This window comes from Mixophyes fleayi, chromosome 10 (genome assembly GCF_038048845.1).
Source record: "Mixophyes fleayi isolate aMixFle1 chromosome 10, aMixFle1.hap1, whole genome shotgun sequence".
NCBI lineage: Eukaryota > Metazoa > Chordata > Amphibia > Anura > Limnodynastidae > Mixophyes > Mixophyes fleayi.
The window spans coordinates 99,531,353-99,544,753 of NC_134411.1; the positions used below are offsets into that span (position 1 = coordinate 99,531,353).

The 13,401-nt window shown below is 45.8% G+C and overlaps 1 protein-coding gene across 6 annotated transcripts in view; it reads left to right on the top strand.

Annotated features, from left to right (window-relative positions):
- The window catches only part of FHOD1 (formin homology 2 domain containing 1), an 88,967-nt gene that overhangs the window by 48,613 nt on the left and 26,953 nt on the right, over window positions 1-13,401 (top strand). For 4 of the 6 annotated variants that reach the window (XM_075189270.1, XM_075189274.1, XM_075189272.1 and 1 more), the window contains exons 3-10: window positions 4,830-4,894; window positions 5,212-5,279; window positions 5,798-5,903; window positions 6,450-6,544; window positions 6,662-6,773; window positions 8,912-9,006; window positions 12,437-12,460; window positions 12,641-12,784. In XM_075189270.1, the coding sequence (XP_075045371.1) occupies window positions 4,830-4,894; window positions 5,212-5,279; window positions 5,798-5,903; window positions 6,450-6,544; window positions 6,662-6,773; window positions 8,912-9,006; window positions 12,437-12,460; window positions 12,641-12,784 (709 nt within the window). The remainder of the gene's footprint in view (window positions 1-4,829; window positions 4,895-5,211; window positions 5,280-5,797; window positions 5,904-6,449; window positions 6,545-6,661; window positions 6,774-8,911; window positions 9,007-12,436; window positions 12,461-12,640; window positions 12,785-13,401) is intronic. The other 2 variants (XM_075189271.1, XM_075189275.1) reach the window with 1 other exon arrangement.

The following is a 13,401-nucleotide window of genomic DNA, read 5'->3' on the forward strand; positions in this document are numbered from 1 at the left end:
ATAAACAATACACACCCTGCGTGTTCTAGAGGCAGCACTGCTCCCAGCCAAAGTAAAGAGAGGTTTGGAAGTGTTTACTTTCCTGTTTAGCTGCAGTAAATAGGATTATTAGTAGTCTGATGTGTTACAGGTAGCTTCCTCCATACACTCTGTATCACTGACATTAGTGTGAGCTGAGTCCACATTACATTAAAGTGTGTCCGTCCTCTACATAAACACCAGGTAGCCGATGTGTAGGTGGGACCAATGATCAGCTCACTAGTGACAGTGCCCGAGGCAGGAGGCACTGGTGAGAGAGAGCCCCGAGGCAGGAGGCACTGGTGAGAGAGAGCCCCGAGGCAGGAGGCACTGGTGAGAGAGAGCCCCGAGGCAGGAGGCACTGGTGAGAGAGAGCCCCGAGGCAGGAGGCACTGGTGAGAGAGAGCCCCGAAGCAGGAGGCACTGGTGAGAGAGAGCCCCGAGGCAGGAGGCACTGGTGAGAGAGAGCCCCGAGGCAGGAGGCACTGGTGAGAGAGAGCCCCGAGGCAGGAGGCACTGGTGAGAGAGCGCCGAGGCAGTAGGCACTAGTGACAGTGCCCCGAGGCAGGAGGCACTGGTTCCTAGTGAATTGATGGGAACGGTTCTGATTAATATTGTAGACTACTATATGAAGTTTGTTTCATATGGAGGTGGGATTGACCCCACAGTTTTCCTGCGTCCGTTTGCTGGGATCACGTCACTATACCCCCTCTCGCTTTTTAAAAGTCAGCAGGTATGTGTCACTACTGCTGCTGGGGACCCAGCTCCTTCCACTATATAACTCTCAGTCTGTGGCTTCCTGCTGCCTCCATTCCCCTCCTCACATCATGTCACTGCCCCTGTCACATGCAGCCCTGTCCTCACTAACACATCACTCATCTCCTGATATACTCTGTGCTGCTGGTGACCCTGCTCCTTCCACTATATAACTCTCAGTCTGTGGCTTCCTGCTGCCTCCATTCCCCTCCTCACATCATGTCACTGCCCCTGTCGCATGCAGCCCTGTCCTCACTAACACATCACTCATCTCCTGATATACTCTGTACTGCTGGAGGACCCTGCTCCTTCCACTATATAACTCTGTCTGTGGTTTCCTGCTGCCTCCATTCCCCTCCTCACATCATGTCACTGCCCCTGTCGCATGCAGCCCTGTCCTCACTAACACATCACTCATCTCCTGATATACTCTGTGCTGCTGGGGACACTGCTCCTTCCACTATATAACTCTCAGTCTGTGGCTTCCTGCTGCCTCCATTCCTGTCCTCACATCATGTCACTGCCCCTGTCACATGCAGCCCTGTCCTCACTAACACATCACTCATCTCCTGATATACTCTGTGCTGCTGGGGGACCCTGCTCCTTCCACTATATAACTCTGTCTGTGGTCACAGGCGTCTCCTGAAATACTCTGTGCTGAACATTGCAATGATCTCATTGGATACATGCTTTTCTATTCCTGTCCACCTAAAAACATCCTAGAACATATATATGTCTGTATAAAATAACCATGCAGGCCTACAGTATTTATATATCCTGGATATTGTATATCCAGCAGGCCGGCTCATAGAAGGTGTGCACTGCCCATAGCCTGGTGCCTCTATCCCAGCGGCTCACCTGGGCCACTTATAGCTATAGATGCTAATGAAGTATGCTCAGTAGAGATCTATACCCCCAGAGCGCAGCCTCTAGTGAAAAGAGTGTATAATATATATTACAGTAGAGGACAGACCATATGTACTCCTATACATAAACCATATGCACTTTAGGAATTCGCTTTCCCCGCTGCAGCAATTATCTGCGATGTCTGGAGCGAGGGTCTGTTTTGTGGCCGGGTTCGGTGGCCGTCAGGAATGTTTGAGCCCATGTTTGTCAGTGTTTATATTGCGGGATATTTCCACTCTGTGCTTTAGGGTAAGTGCCAGACGTACCAGTCTCGGTTTGGAAAAACTGAGCCGGTTACCCCTAAGTAGCGCAGACCTGACATCTGCGCTCCTAATACTTAATCCCGTTTCCTGTTGGATGCTGCCCTGAGTCAGATCATCGGCCGTCTCTGCTTCCACTTGTTGGGTTGTAACTTAGCAACAATGTAACTCCGGGAGAATTCTCCAGATCAACTCCGTAATGGAATTTTGTTCCTAGAAATGTAGCGAAGGGAATCCTATAGGTTGTCATTAAATATGGATTGTTCTGTATGTAATTAAACAGTCATGCTTTATTATGTGATCATCATGAGATAATACATCTCCTGCTGTGTATTGCTGGTTATACATAAATAATATTAACAGAGCTTTGTGCATTGGTATAATATGACGCACAAGTTTTATATCCAGTTGTATTTATTTCATGGTCTCCTCAGTGGCTTCTAAATCAGCGATGGACAACTTGATATACTTCAGGGGCCACATGTTACCCTTATTATCAGTAATAAGTCAAAATAATGCATTTAATCTAATAAAGAGACACCGATCTGTAATAATATATCAGCAGCAAGTGTTACACGCTATAAGACATACATCTGACAATGCAGCAGGAACTAGCTGGGGGCCACAGGTGAAGGCTCAGGGGGCCACTTGTTGCCCATCACTGTTCTAAGTGGTCATTGAACCATACTTGCCAACTTTTCCTCGTTGGCTTAAGGGAGATCCCGTGGGGAGGTGCGGGGGCAGGGCTTGACGAATCACATAATTTGGCCCCACCCTCTAAACAGCTGTCACCATTTTGGCCAATTACAGCAGGGGGTGGGGCTAAGATGATGCGATATTTGCGTAATTAAGCCCCGCCCCAACCACACTTCTATTGCGGGGACCAGAACTGGGAGGTTGCCCTGCTCACCCAGGAGCCCGGGAGGTCTCCCAGAAATGCGGTAGAATCCCGGACATTCCGGGAGAGTATTCAACTATGCGTTAAAGAAAAGCAGATAATGAATCTCTAGAGACTGAAGTGTCTTTTACATTTCTGTCTCCATTACTGAAGTCATGTTGTCTTACCTGTCAGTCTTTGATTAAATCTTGGTCTCCATGAAAATGGCCACCTCCATAGGCATCAATACATGGACATAGGACACAATTTCTGAACTGTGTCATCATGCTACAGATGGAGAAGCCAACCACGTCTTGTACTGGCTCAGCATCAGGGAGAATGCCAGACTCTTCAGGGAGTGAGGGAGATCACCCCTATTTCAGGGAGTCTCCCTGACATTCAGGGAGAGCTGGCAAGTATGCATTGAACTTCTAAGTGACTTCTCATCACTTTATATCTATAAGAGGGATTTATTATCCCTATGTACAGCTAGGTAGATATACCACAGTGTGTATATATAAAATGTGTGAATGTGTTGTGTAAGATTGGAGGGGTGTATGTTATGTCTGTCCAGTCACGTACATGAAACCCAGCCTAATGACTTTATGACAATTGAGGACTTCCTCTTATTAAAGCCATTGTTTTATAGTTGTTCCGACCGAATTTTTGTAATAGATCAGCGTCCCTGCAAAGCATGGATCTACAACAGGCCTTGTGACTTGCTAGCTGTTGTTGAACTACAAATCCCAGAGTGCCCTGCCAGCTACAGGAGAGCTATAGGTTGTCTAGTTTAGTGTAAAGAAAAATGTTTTGGATTCTGGATTCAAGGGACTGGGAAAAACTGTATAAAATACAGGACTCTCCCAAACAAGAGAGACACCAGGCCATCGCATGAGACCGGATTGGATTATTTTGTTAAATAGTTTTTTCCAGCATGTAAACGGTCTAGATATGGGGAACTTTCCATCATAAACCAGTTTGGCACAATAAAAATCAAACTGAATATTGTCTTGGTCCGATGAGCCACGTCCGGACCTACACATTGTACGCTCAGTATTTTGTAACGTTTGCATAACTAAAACATAAACTACTGTGATGTACAGAACACTAACAGAATATAGGGAAATACCAGATCTGTGTTGCACAATCGGGGAGATGGGTTTATTGAAGTGCATCAGGATATGAGTGGAAAAGTGTAAGATCAGGGAATGTGAAATGAGGCTATAACCATATAGCTGGAGGGAACATTTATATTACACATAATAGTATCACTTCCCATGTAAAATACATTCCTCTGTATGTCAGAACAAGTAAAAAAAATTGTGACTCATGAGCTCCCCTGCTGGACGTCCTCCCTCACTGCAGCAGAACATTACTATAATGTGCTATATCTCTAATACCTGTATGTGATATTGGTGTCATTGGACTGACCTCCTGTATCCTGTGAAGGCTCAGATTCATCATAACAAGCACATAACGAAGACCAGCCAGACATCGGAGTGTTACTAAATCATTATCCATTTCATTTGTAACTATAAAGAAAATATTTAATTTTCAACTATATTATGCTATTGTCAGTCTACAGCAGTCTTTGCCAACCTGTGGCTTATGCAGTTGTTATGGATGTACTGTCCTGTCAAAGCATGCTGTTACTTGTAGTTCTACAACAGCTGGAGAGCCATGGGCTGCTCTACAATACATTTTGTTTTTCATAATAACGTGACCTTTAGGTGGCAGTGTTCTCACCAGAGCAATCATAAGATCAGCTGTCATTCATACGAATGGATGGAAAACATGGAGAGAAAACAAGGTTCTCTGTGCTCCATATGAAAATCCCTGTGTGTGTTATTCTGCATGTATTGATTTTCTTTAGGTAATAAGATACCTTATTAGTATATTGATCCTTTTGTACAGCACTGCAGAATATATATCACTGCTATATAAATCCATTATTGTAATAGATGGTGGTACAATATGATCCTTTTAATTAATTATATTTTTTTGTCTTCCAGCAAAGGACGGCGACCGACTCTGATCCTCCGCACCCAGCTGTCGGTGAGGGTGCACGCTATTCTAGGTAAGTAAACCCATAAACCCGCACCAGACAGGGACTTGGCCGCTTCCGCTGATTGCTGATGGATTAATATATACAGATGTTATGCTGCGGCTCTCTCCAGGTCTCCCAATAAGGCTGGGAGAGCCGCTGTGTTATTTCCATCCCTCTGTGAGATGTATAACAGCAGCCTGTGTGTGATGTCTGGAGATAATCTCCCCTCTTATCATTGTGTCACTTAAGTCTCCAGAAGATGCTTCGTGGTCACCGTGAGGAGCTCCGCGTCTCTCTGGGTGGAATAAGTGGGATTTAATCAGAACTGTTCCTGTTTTTCTTTTCAGAAAAGTTGTACAACTCCAACGGGCCGGAGCTGCGGAGATCTCTGTTCTCTCTCAAGCAGCTGTTTCAGGTGGGAATATCTCATTCATAGAGTCGCTCTCAGTGTCTGTGGTCTGCTAGGAGGGGCTGCTTTCAGCTCCCTGCGAATGATGTGTAAGAGGGGGGTCATCCGCCTGAGACCCCCAGTGTCTGTGCCATTATTCTAGGACCACAAACAATAGACTGTATTGTATATCTGGCGATCAGGGACCCCAAAAACAGATGTAATCAGAGGTTGCGCTCCTCTGCTTTTAAGGGGTTCTCCATATATTTCTTTATTCTGGAGGACAGTAATTCATATTAGTACTAACTGCGCTCTGGGCCATGTAAGCTATAACTGATTATATAGTCACTGTAACATGATAGCTGTATCATTGTGGGTCTGTGTGCTCGTACGACTGTGTGTGAGAGATCAGCGTCTTTCCCCCCTGTTGTGTCTACATTCACCCCACACAACAAAACACTTGTTTGCTATAATTGCGTTAATGCTTCAGAGGAAATCAATTGATTTAAATTTGTGTATTAAGCACCATTTCATCATTTTGATAGGAGGACAAAGATCTGGTGCCGGAGTTCGTGAACTCGGAGGGGCTGACATGTCTGATCAAAGTAGGGGCTGAGGCCGACCAGAACTACCAGAATTACATCCTGCGAGGTCAGTGTCTCCCGTGTTCCCGAGAATCTCCGGTCTGCTAACGCTCCCGCTCTGTCGGGCAACCAGCGGGTCTAGAACCGGCTCGCCCAGTATTGTAGTATTTTATTTTCCAACTCAGTGGGGTAAAACTGAAACAAACTATTTCACTTTTTTGCTTTTAAAGTATTCAGTAGTGTTATTATCATTATAAAACGGCTTGAGGTTCTTGCAGTCCTGTATTGCATTGTTACTGAATGTTTACTGCCGTATAAATCTATGAATTATCTGCACCACCATGTCTCTATAATAGTTAGTGCTCACTCACACCTTGTGTCCACTCAGTGATTCTGACTTATTGTATCTGCTATTGAACCAATAAGAAGGAGGTTGAGAGGTCAGGTGACGGATATTCTTACACCTATAAATGGCTTTGTGAAGAACGTAACACCTAACAAGAATCCATAATGATTGAACCCCAGTCATCTGAAGCGGATTGTATACAGCTGTGTAATATGTTCTCACCAGGTCCTATAGAAGTGATAGTGATCCGTGTGTTTGTCTCTGCAGCGCTGAGTCAGATCATGCTGTTTGTGGATGGTATGAATGGTGTAACTAATCACAATGAGACCGTCCAGTGGTTGTACACGCTCTGCGGCAGCCCGGTAAGTGTATGCCAGGGACCGTGGGATGGGGGGGCAGGGGGTGATTATGAAGATTGGGGCACGTCTGCGTTAGACTTGGTTTTATTTATGAGTAATTCTCTCTGTCTGCTCCTATAGTACCGTCTGGTGGTGAAAACAGCCCTGAAACTGCTAATTGTCTTCGTTGAATACACCGAGTCCAACGCGCCGCTCCTGATAAAAGCCGTCAATATAGTAGATAACAACCGTGGTGAGTCCTCTGTCGTCGGTCGCGCCGTATGCCGGCATCTCTGTATTGTTATGTAATATGTATCTGTCTATAAGTCTGATACATGTGTACAGCACATGGGGGACGAGTAGTGTCCCACCCCCAGCACCTCGCACTGTGTGCAGGAACAGAGTACTGGACATCTATATCCCACAGCCCTCTCCTAACGCTGTCACGCAGGTCTCTACCATGTATCTGCTGCTGTTCAGTTACTGTCTCACCGTCACATCCTGTCCTCACTGTATACATTCAGCAAAATGAACGTGATATTGTTACATCAGACAAAACTTAATGCAAAATAATTGCAATGCTTTCTCTTTTTCTCTATCTCTCTCTTGCAGTTGCAATGTCCCTGCGCTCTCTCTCGCTCTCTCTCGCTGGCTCTCGGGGTCCTTCTCTCTCTTTTATATTTATATATAAATAACAACATATTCTGTAGGTCTGCACAATAAAGAAACGTATGTCTGTACGTCAGACCCAGCCCCAGTGCAGCTTACACTCTACATTCCCTACCTCAGGACAGTCTATCCCGGCCCGCTGTGTATAGTGATAGTGTCACCTATGTACTCGCCCTCTCCTGCTCAAACTATTTACTGCAACCTTTACCTAAAATAGACTGAAAGTCACATTTTAAAAAACGCCAAGATATTTCTTTTTTGACCAATTGTAAACAGCTCATTAATGAAACGTTTAGAAGAGAAACCACAAGAGCGCAGATTGTCGCATGAGGTCAGATATAAGCTGATGTCATATTAGAAACCATTTGTAGTATGTCCCAAATCTATGGAAATTCCAGTAACGTTGCAGGATGAAGATAATAAACACGTAGCTGAGCGCCAGCGATTGGTCTCTGCAGTCAGATGTTCAGGCTGTGACAGGTTCATGCGTTAGACTTATAGACTGTGCCTGTGGTGCATAGACTAGACCCCCCACCCACCCACCCCCCCCATACACATCACAGCTTCATCTATAACACCTTCAGTATGATGAGCTCCAGAACCTTTCTACATATATGTTGTGAATGGAGCTGGAAGCTCTTTTAATAGAGGAGTCTTGTATTTTAGGCTGCAGAATTATTCAACACTTAGGGAACGATTTATCAAACCGTCCATAAAGGAAAAGTGGATGTGTTGCCCATAGCAACCAATCAGATTCCAGCTATCATTTATCTACTACATTCTAGAACACGATAGCTAGAATCTGATATGGTTGCTATGGGCAACACCTCCAATTTTCCTTTTTAAAACCTAGAAGGAAACTTGTGTAGCAGAAACTGTGAAATATTAAAATATATGTGTGTGTGTGTGTGTGTGTGTGTATATACTGTTATGTGTATATACAAGTTAACCCGTGCATGATACTCATGCATTCTAGTCAAATCAAGCTACTTAAGGTGTTAAAAAGGTTCTTGTCATGCATTTGGGCCTAGCCCAGGCCTCCTCAGGGGTAGAGCGTTACTTCCCGACGTAAGCGCCCCTTTTTTAACGTGGTTTTGTCCACATGTCACCACCTCATCATTCTTCTCCATCACCTCATCCTTCATCTTCATCGCCACATCCTTAATCTCCATCGTCTTACTGTTCTAAAACCTCTCGATACACAACGTTTCTGCTAAACACCTTATTGCTGTGCTCAATCAGTCTTCCTTAAAGGGCAGTATTCATAACCTGCACTTTCACATCACTGCTTCTCCGTACTCGTGAAAATGCGACATACAATTGTCCATGACCAAACACAGGCTCTGGTAAATAAATACCCACACGGTCAAGAGTTTGAGCCCTCAACTGGTAAATTTAGCCTTTACTACCCCTCCCACGGGGGGAAGGGGGGATGATGGAAGTTAACTGACTTCACTATTATAATTTTTTTGTCAAATAATGTCAGTATACCAAATTTCAGGTCAATTGGATGAGTCCTTTCTGAGAAAATAGTTTTTTACACACACACACACACACTAGCACACGCCGCTAGGCTTATATATATTAGATATGTGCACGTGTATATATAATATATAACATATTTGCTCATTGAAACCTCTTGCTATGTTGTATTATTTCTTGCTATGCATCAGATTATTGTACATACACAGATGATTTTAATGGTTTTCCCTTCTCCTCCAGGTACCAGCCCATGGTCTAACCTGGTAGATATCCTGGAAGAGAAGAACGGGGTGGACTCCGAGCTGCTGGTATATGCTATGACGCTCATCAACAAGGTAAGCCTGAAGAGGTGGCCTGTGCGTAGCATGCGCAGGGCTGCTAGCGGCATGTGACTTCCCGCTGACTGGGCGGTGCGGCTGTGAATGATCTGAGCCCCAGTTTGTGATTCTTTGGCTGCTGCTTGTCGTCCATTTAGCACCATGGACTTGTCCTCAGGTATCCAGAGTATGTAAGAGTTCAAGCTCGTGTGCTGTACGTGGGCTCCGTCAGCGGAAGGACGAGGGGTAGAGGTCTGCGAGGAAACAAGATATTAAAGTGTCTTATGGGCATGTTACCGGCATCCTCGCCCTGCAGCCCTCGGGCAGGTTTCTAAGGCTGTGCCCAGCTTGCCGCAATCCGCTTGTGCTTACACCTATAGCGATGTCCGATCAGACGTGGGCTTCCAAGGTTTCTTCCCTTTGAATCTGAGTACCCACCTGTGCGCTATAAGCACGCTCTGCGACTGTTGGCACAACCAGGAATGCCGCCACATTATGCTCCTTTTTGTTCATTTAGACAAGACGCGCCCACACCTGTCCTGTTGGGCGTAAATGTTTGCCCAGTGCCAAATGCAGAGAGAGGATCATCGTACAGTCCATGATATGGTCCTTCTCCTCCAATCACCTGCAGTAATGATTGTGTTGTTATTATTACTGTTAACGGTTATTTATATAGCGCCTACATATCAGCAACACTGTACAAAGATTACATAATCATTCACATCAGTCCATGTCCCTTGGAGCTTACAATCTATCTACCACGTAGGTGCTAGGATTAATTTCATCAGATGCCAATTAACCTACCATGTATGTTTTGGAGTGTGCAAATACATGGAGAACGTACAAACTCCACACAGATAGGAATAGAACCCATGACCCCAGCGCTGTGAGGCAGCAATGCTAACCACAGTGCTGGCCTGTGTTATTTTAGGATAAATTCTGTAAATGAACCTGGCAATCTAGATTGTTGTAGTTGCATGGGAATTGGTCTGCAGTTGAGTAGGATAAAGTTAGTATCTTGACATTCAGAAATAAGGAGTCTGCATATTCCAGACACTAATTTAATACATAAAGGTACAACCTCAACCCACGTTACGCTGATTATGTAATGTATGTTTCCCATTGTGGGCCCCCGGGCCCTCTACACCTTAGCTCTCTAGTACCTGTCTCCGCGGAGGTTGTGATCAGTAAGTTACACCACACAACTGTGTAATTTGCAGCAGATTCCTGTGACCTTTATCTGGCAACATATGAAACATCTTATTTGTGGAACACATGAAAACCAGATGAATGGTTTCTGCTTTGTTGTCGGTCCAGAACGGCCCATTACACGCTGCAGATGAGAATGACCACACCATTGTTGTGAGCTGGGGAACATCTTGTAGCTGTTCTGTGCCCGACCTGGATGTTCAGACAGAAATAACCATGAAAGGATCTGCATAGGTCTACAGGCCAGCTGGACGCAGACCCCAGGACCTATATCCGGGGTCCGCTTCAGGAGAGAAACTGTGATAGAAAGTAGCAGATGCTTGGAACACACATCAGATGGAGATCTCACAGGGGGATCATTTTGAACTTGCTGAAACGAAGTGCGCTTGGCGGATTGTTTTTTTTTGTCTTTATTTTTTTGCAGGTCTGGGATGTTTATTGCTGAGTGTGGGTGACGTGGGCAGATCAGGGTTGTTCCTTGCCGAGTGTGGGTGACGTGGGAAGATCAGGGGCGTTCCTTGCCGAGTGTGGGTGACGTGGACAGATTAGGGGCGTTTCTTGCTGAGTGTGAGTGACGTGGACAGATCGGGGGGGCAATCTTGCCGAGTGTGGGTGACGTGGACAGATGGGGGCGTTTCTTGCCAAGTGTGGGTGACGTGGACAGACCAGGGGCGTTTCTTGCCGAGTGTGGGTGACGTGGACAGACCGGGGGCGTTTCTTGCCGAGTGTGGGTGACGTGGACAGATGGGGGCGTTTATTGCCGAGTGTGGGTGACGTGGGCAGATCGGAGGCATTCCTTGCCGAGTGTGGGTGACGTGGACAGATCAGCGGCGTTCCTTGCAGAGTGTGGGTGACGTGAACAGATCAACGGCATTCCTTGCCGAGTGTGGGTGACATGGACAGATCGGGGATGTTCCTTGCTGAGTGTGGGTGACGTGGACAGATCGGGGGCGTTCCTTGCTGAGTGTGGGTGACGTGGACAGATCGGGGGCGTTCCTTGCCGAGTGTGGGTGACGTGGACAGATCGGGGGCGTTCCTTGCTGAGTGTGGGTGACGTGGACAGATCGGGGGCGTTCCTTGCCGAGTGTGGGTGACGTGGACAGATCTGCGGCATTCCTTGCCGAGTGTGGGTGACGTGGACAGATCAGCGGCGTTCCTTGCCGAGTGTGGGTGACGTGAACAGATCAGCGGCGTTCCTTGCCGAGTGTGGGTGACGTGGACAGATCGGGGATGTTCCTTGCTGAGTGTGGGTGACGTGGACAGATCGGTGATGTTCCTTGCTGATTGTGGAATTGCTCTGCACTTTTTCTTATTGGCCTTCAGTAAGGAATTTAAATGTGATTTCCTACGCAGAGTTATCATATGTGTAATTCTCACCATGGAGTATGATTTGTAAAACATAAACGTGTAACGTTGCTGAAGTCCTGTGTTTCACCAATACTCAATACTGCAGAATTACTACTGCGGTATCAATGGGACCCATAGGACCCATGGCAGTCAGTTAATGTGTACAGCAAGCGTTTTCTACTTGTGGCAGTTATAGAACTACTAGTCCCAGCATGGATAGACTAAGAGAGGTGAAAACCAGGAAATTGGCCTGGTCGGGAAGGAGTGAAGACCTTCTGGTTATCAATAGGTTAAACAATGTGTCAGACTCCCGCTAACTGGCAACATCATCTACCATAAATCTATAAACTGTAAATGAATATAAAGGAGCACGGGCCTGTGGTCTGCACATTATACAGATTATATTGCAATAAATTCAGATCATTGTATTACAGGGAAATATACCATATTTAAGTGAAATTTTATTTAATTAATCACATATTGAGCCTCCTTTCTCTGTATATTGCCACAAACATAAGTGAGTTCTATTATTCTGCTGGTATAGCCATAGACTCAAATGGAACACTGCCCCCTAGTGGCCAAATTATTATGAAATACTGTTTTGGCTTTATCCAGTAATAACTTTTGAACAAAGCATCTCACGGACATGGCAGTTGTCTTGTTTTATCCCGCAGGACACCCTTCATAAACCCGTTTATGCCATTTATAATTTCCCACTAATACAAAGCAACCGATCTGCCTTGAATTGCGCTGAGCATTACTGTTAATATGTAACCTGCCTGGATGAGCTGCTCACAGCTGTGTATGTCTTACTCCACTGCATGCATGTAAACATTGCTAGATACACATATATGTTCCCAGGAGCTTCTAATGTAGCTGTTGTCTTTTTTAGCAAATCCATTTTTCAGGACAGAAGGTGAGTTTAATCCACAGTTGAGTTTTGAATTCTGAGTTTGATGTGTCGAGGGGCATTTAACCGTCCCCCCTTTAGAGTAGACTGTTGTTTCACCTCGTTGGCCGTGGCTTCCAGCTTCGGTGGGGGGGCCGTTGGATCTAAACGCGGCACTCACACGGATAATGTCCTTTGTTTACGCAGACGCTGGTTGCTCTTCCTGATCAGGATTCCTTCTACGACGTCACGGACTGTCTGGAGCAGCAGGGGATGGAGAAGCTCATACAGCGACATATGAACAACAAGGGGACAGACCCTGATCTGAAGCAGCGTCTCGCCGTGTACGAGGTCAGTCTGAACGCGTTGCTGCAGGATTGGCCGAGACAGCTGACTAATGTCCTGAGCTGTGTTGGGATTTATTGCTGTATTCTGGGACATGGGAGATGCACAATCTCCCAGGCACCTTATTTTCTGTCCATCCATCAGTCTTCTGCTTCCCGGTCTCCATCCGGGGAGACTTCCTGCATTCTTAGCAAGCAGGACAGTAAGTAATTAGCTGCTATCTAAAGACAGTGCTATGGCCCCTCTCAATGACGTGTGACCATCTATGTGTCTTACTGACAATAAATTCCTGACATTGTTTTTATAAACACATCTAGAGGACGTGGTAGAGATGTTTTTTAGGATCTCATTTTAAATGTGTATATTACCTAAACTAAGTGCATTTTGTGAGCTGAGCCAATGATGAGTGCAGCCTATCCAGTCACTAGGAGCCAGTGACATCACTGAGAGTGCAGCCTATCCAGTCACTAGGAACCAGTGATATCACTGAGAGTGCAGCCTATCCAGTCACTAGGAGCCAGTGACATCACTGAGAGTGCAGCCTATCCATTCACTAGGAACCAGTGACATCACTGAGTGCAGCCTATCCAGTCACTAGGAGCCAGTGACATCACTGAGAGTGC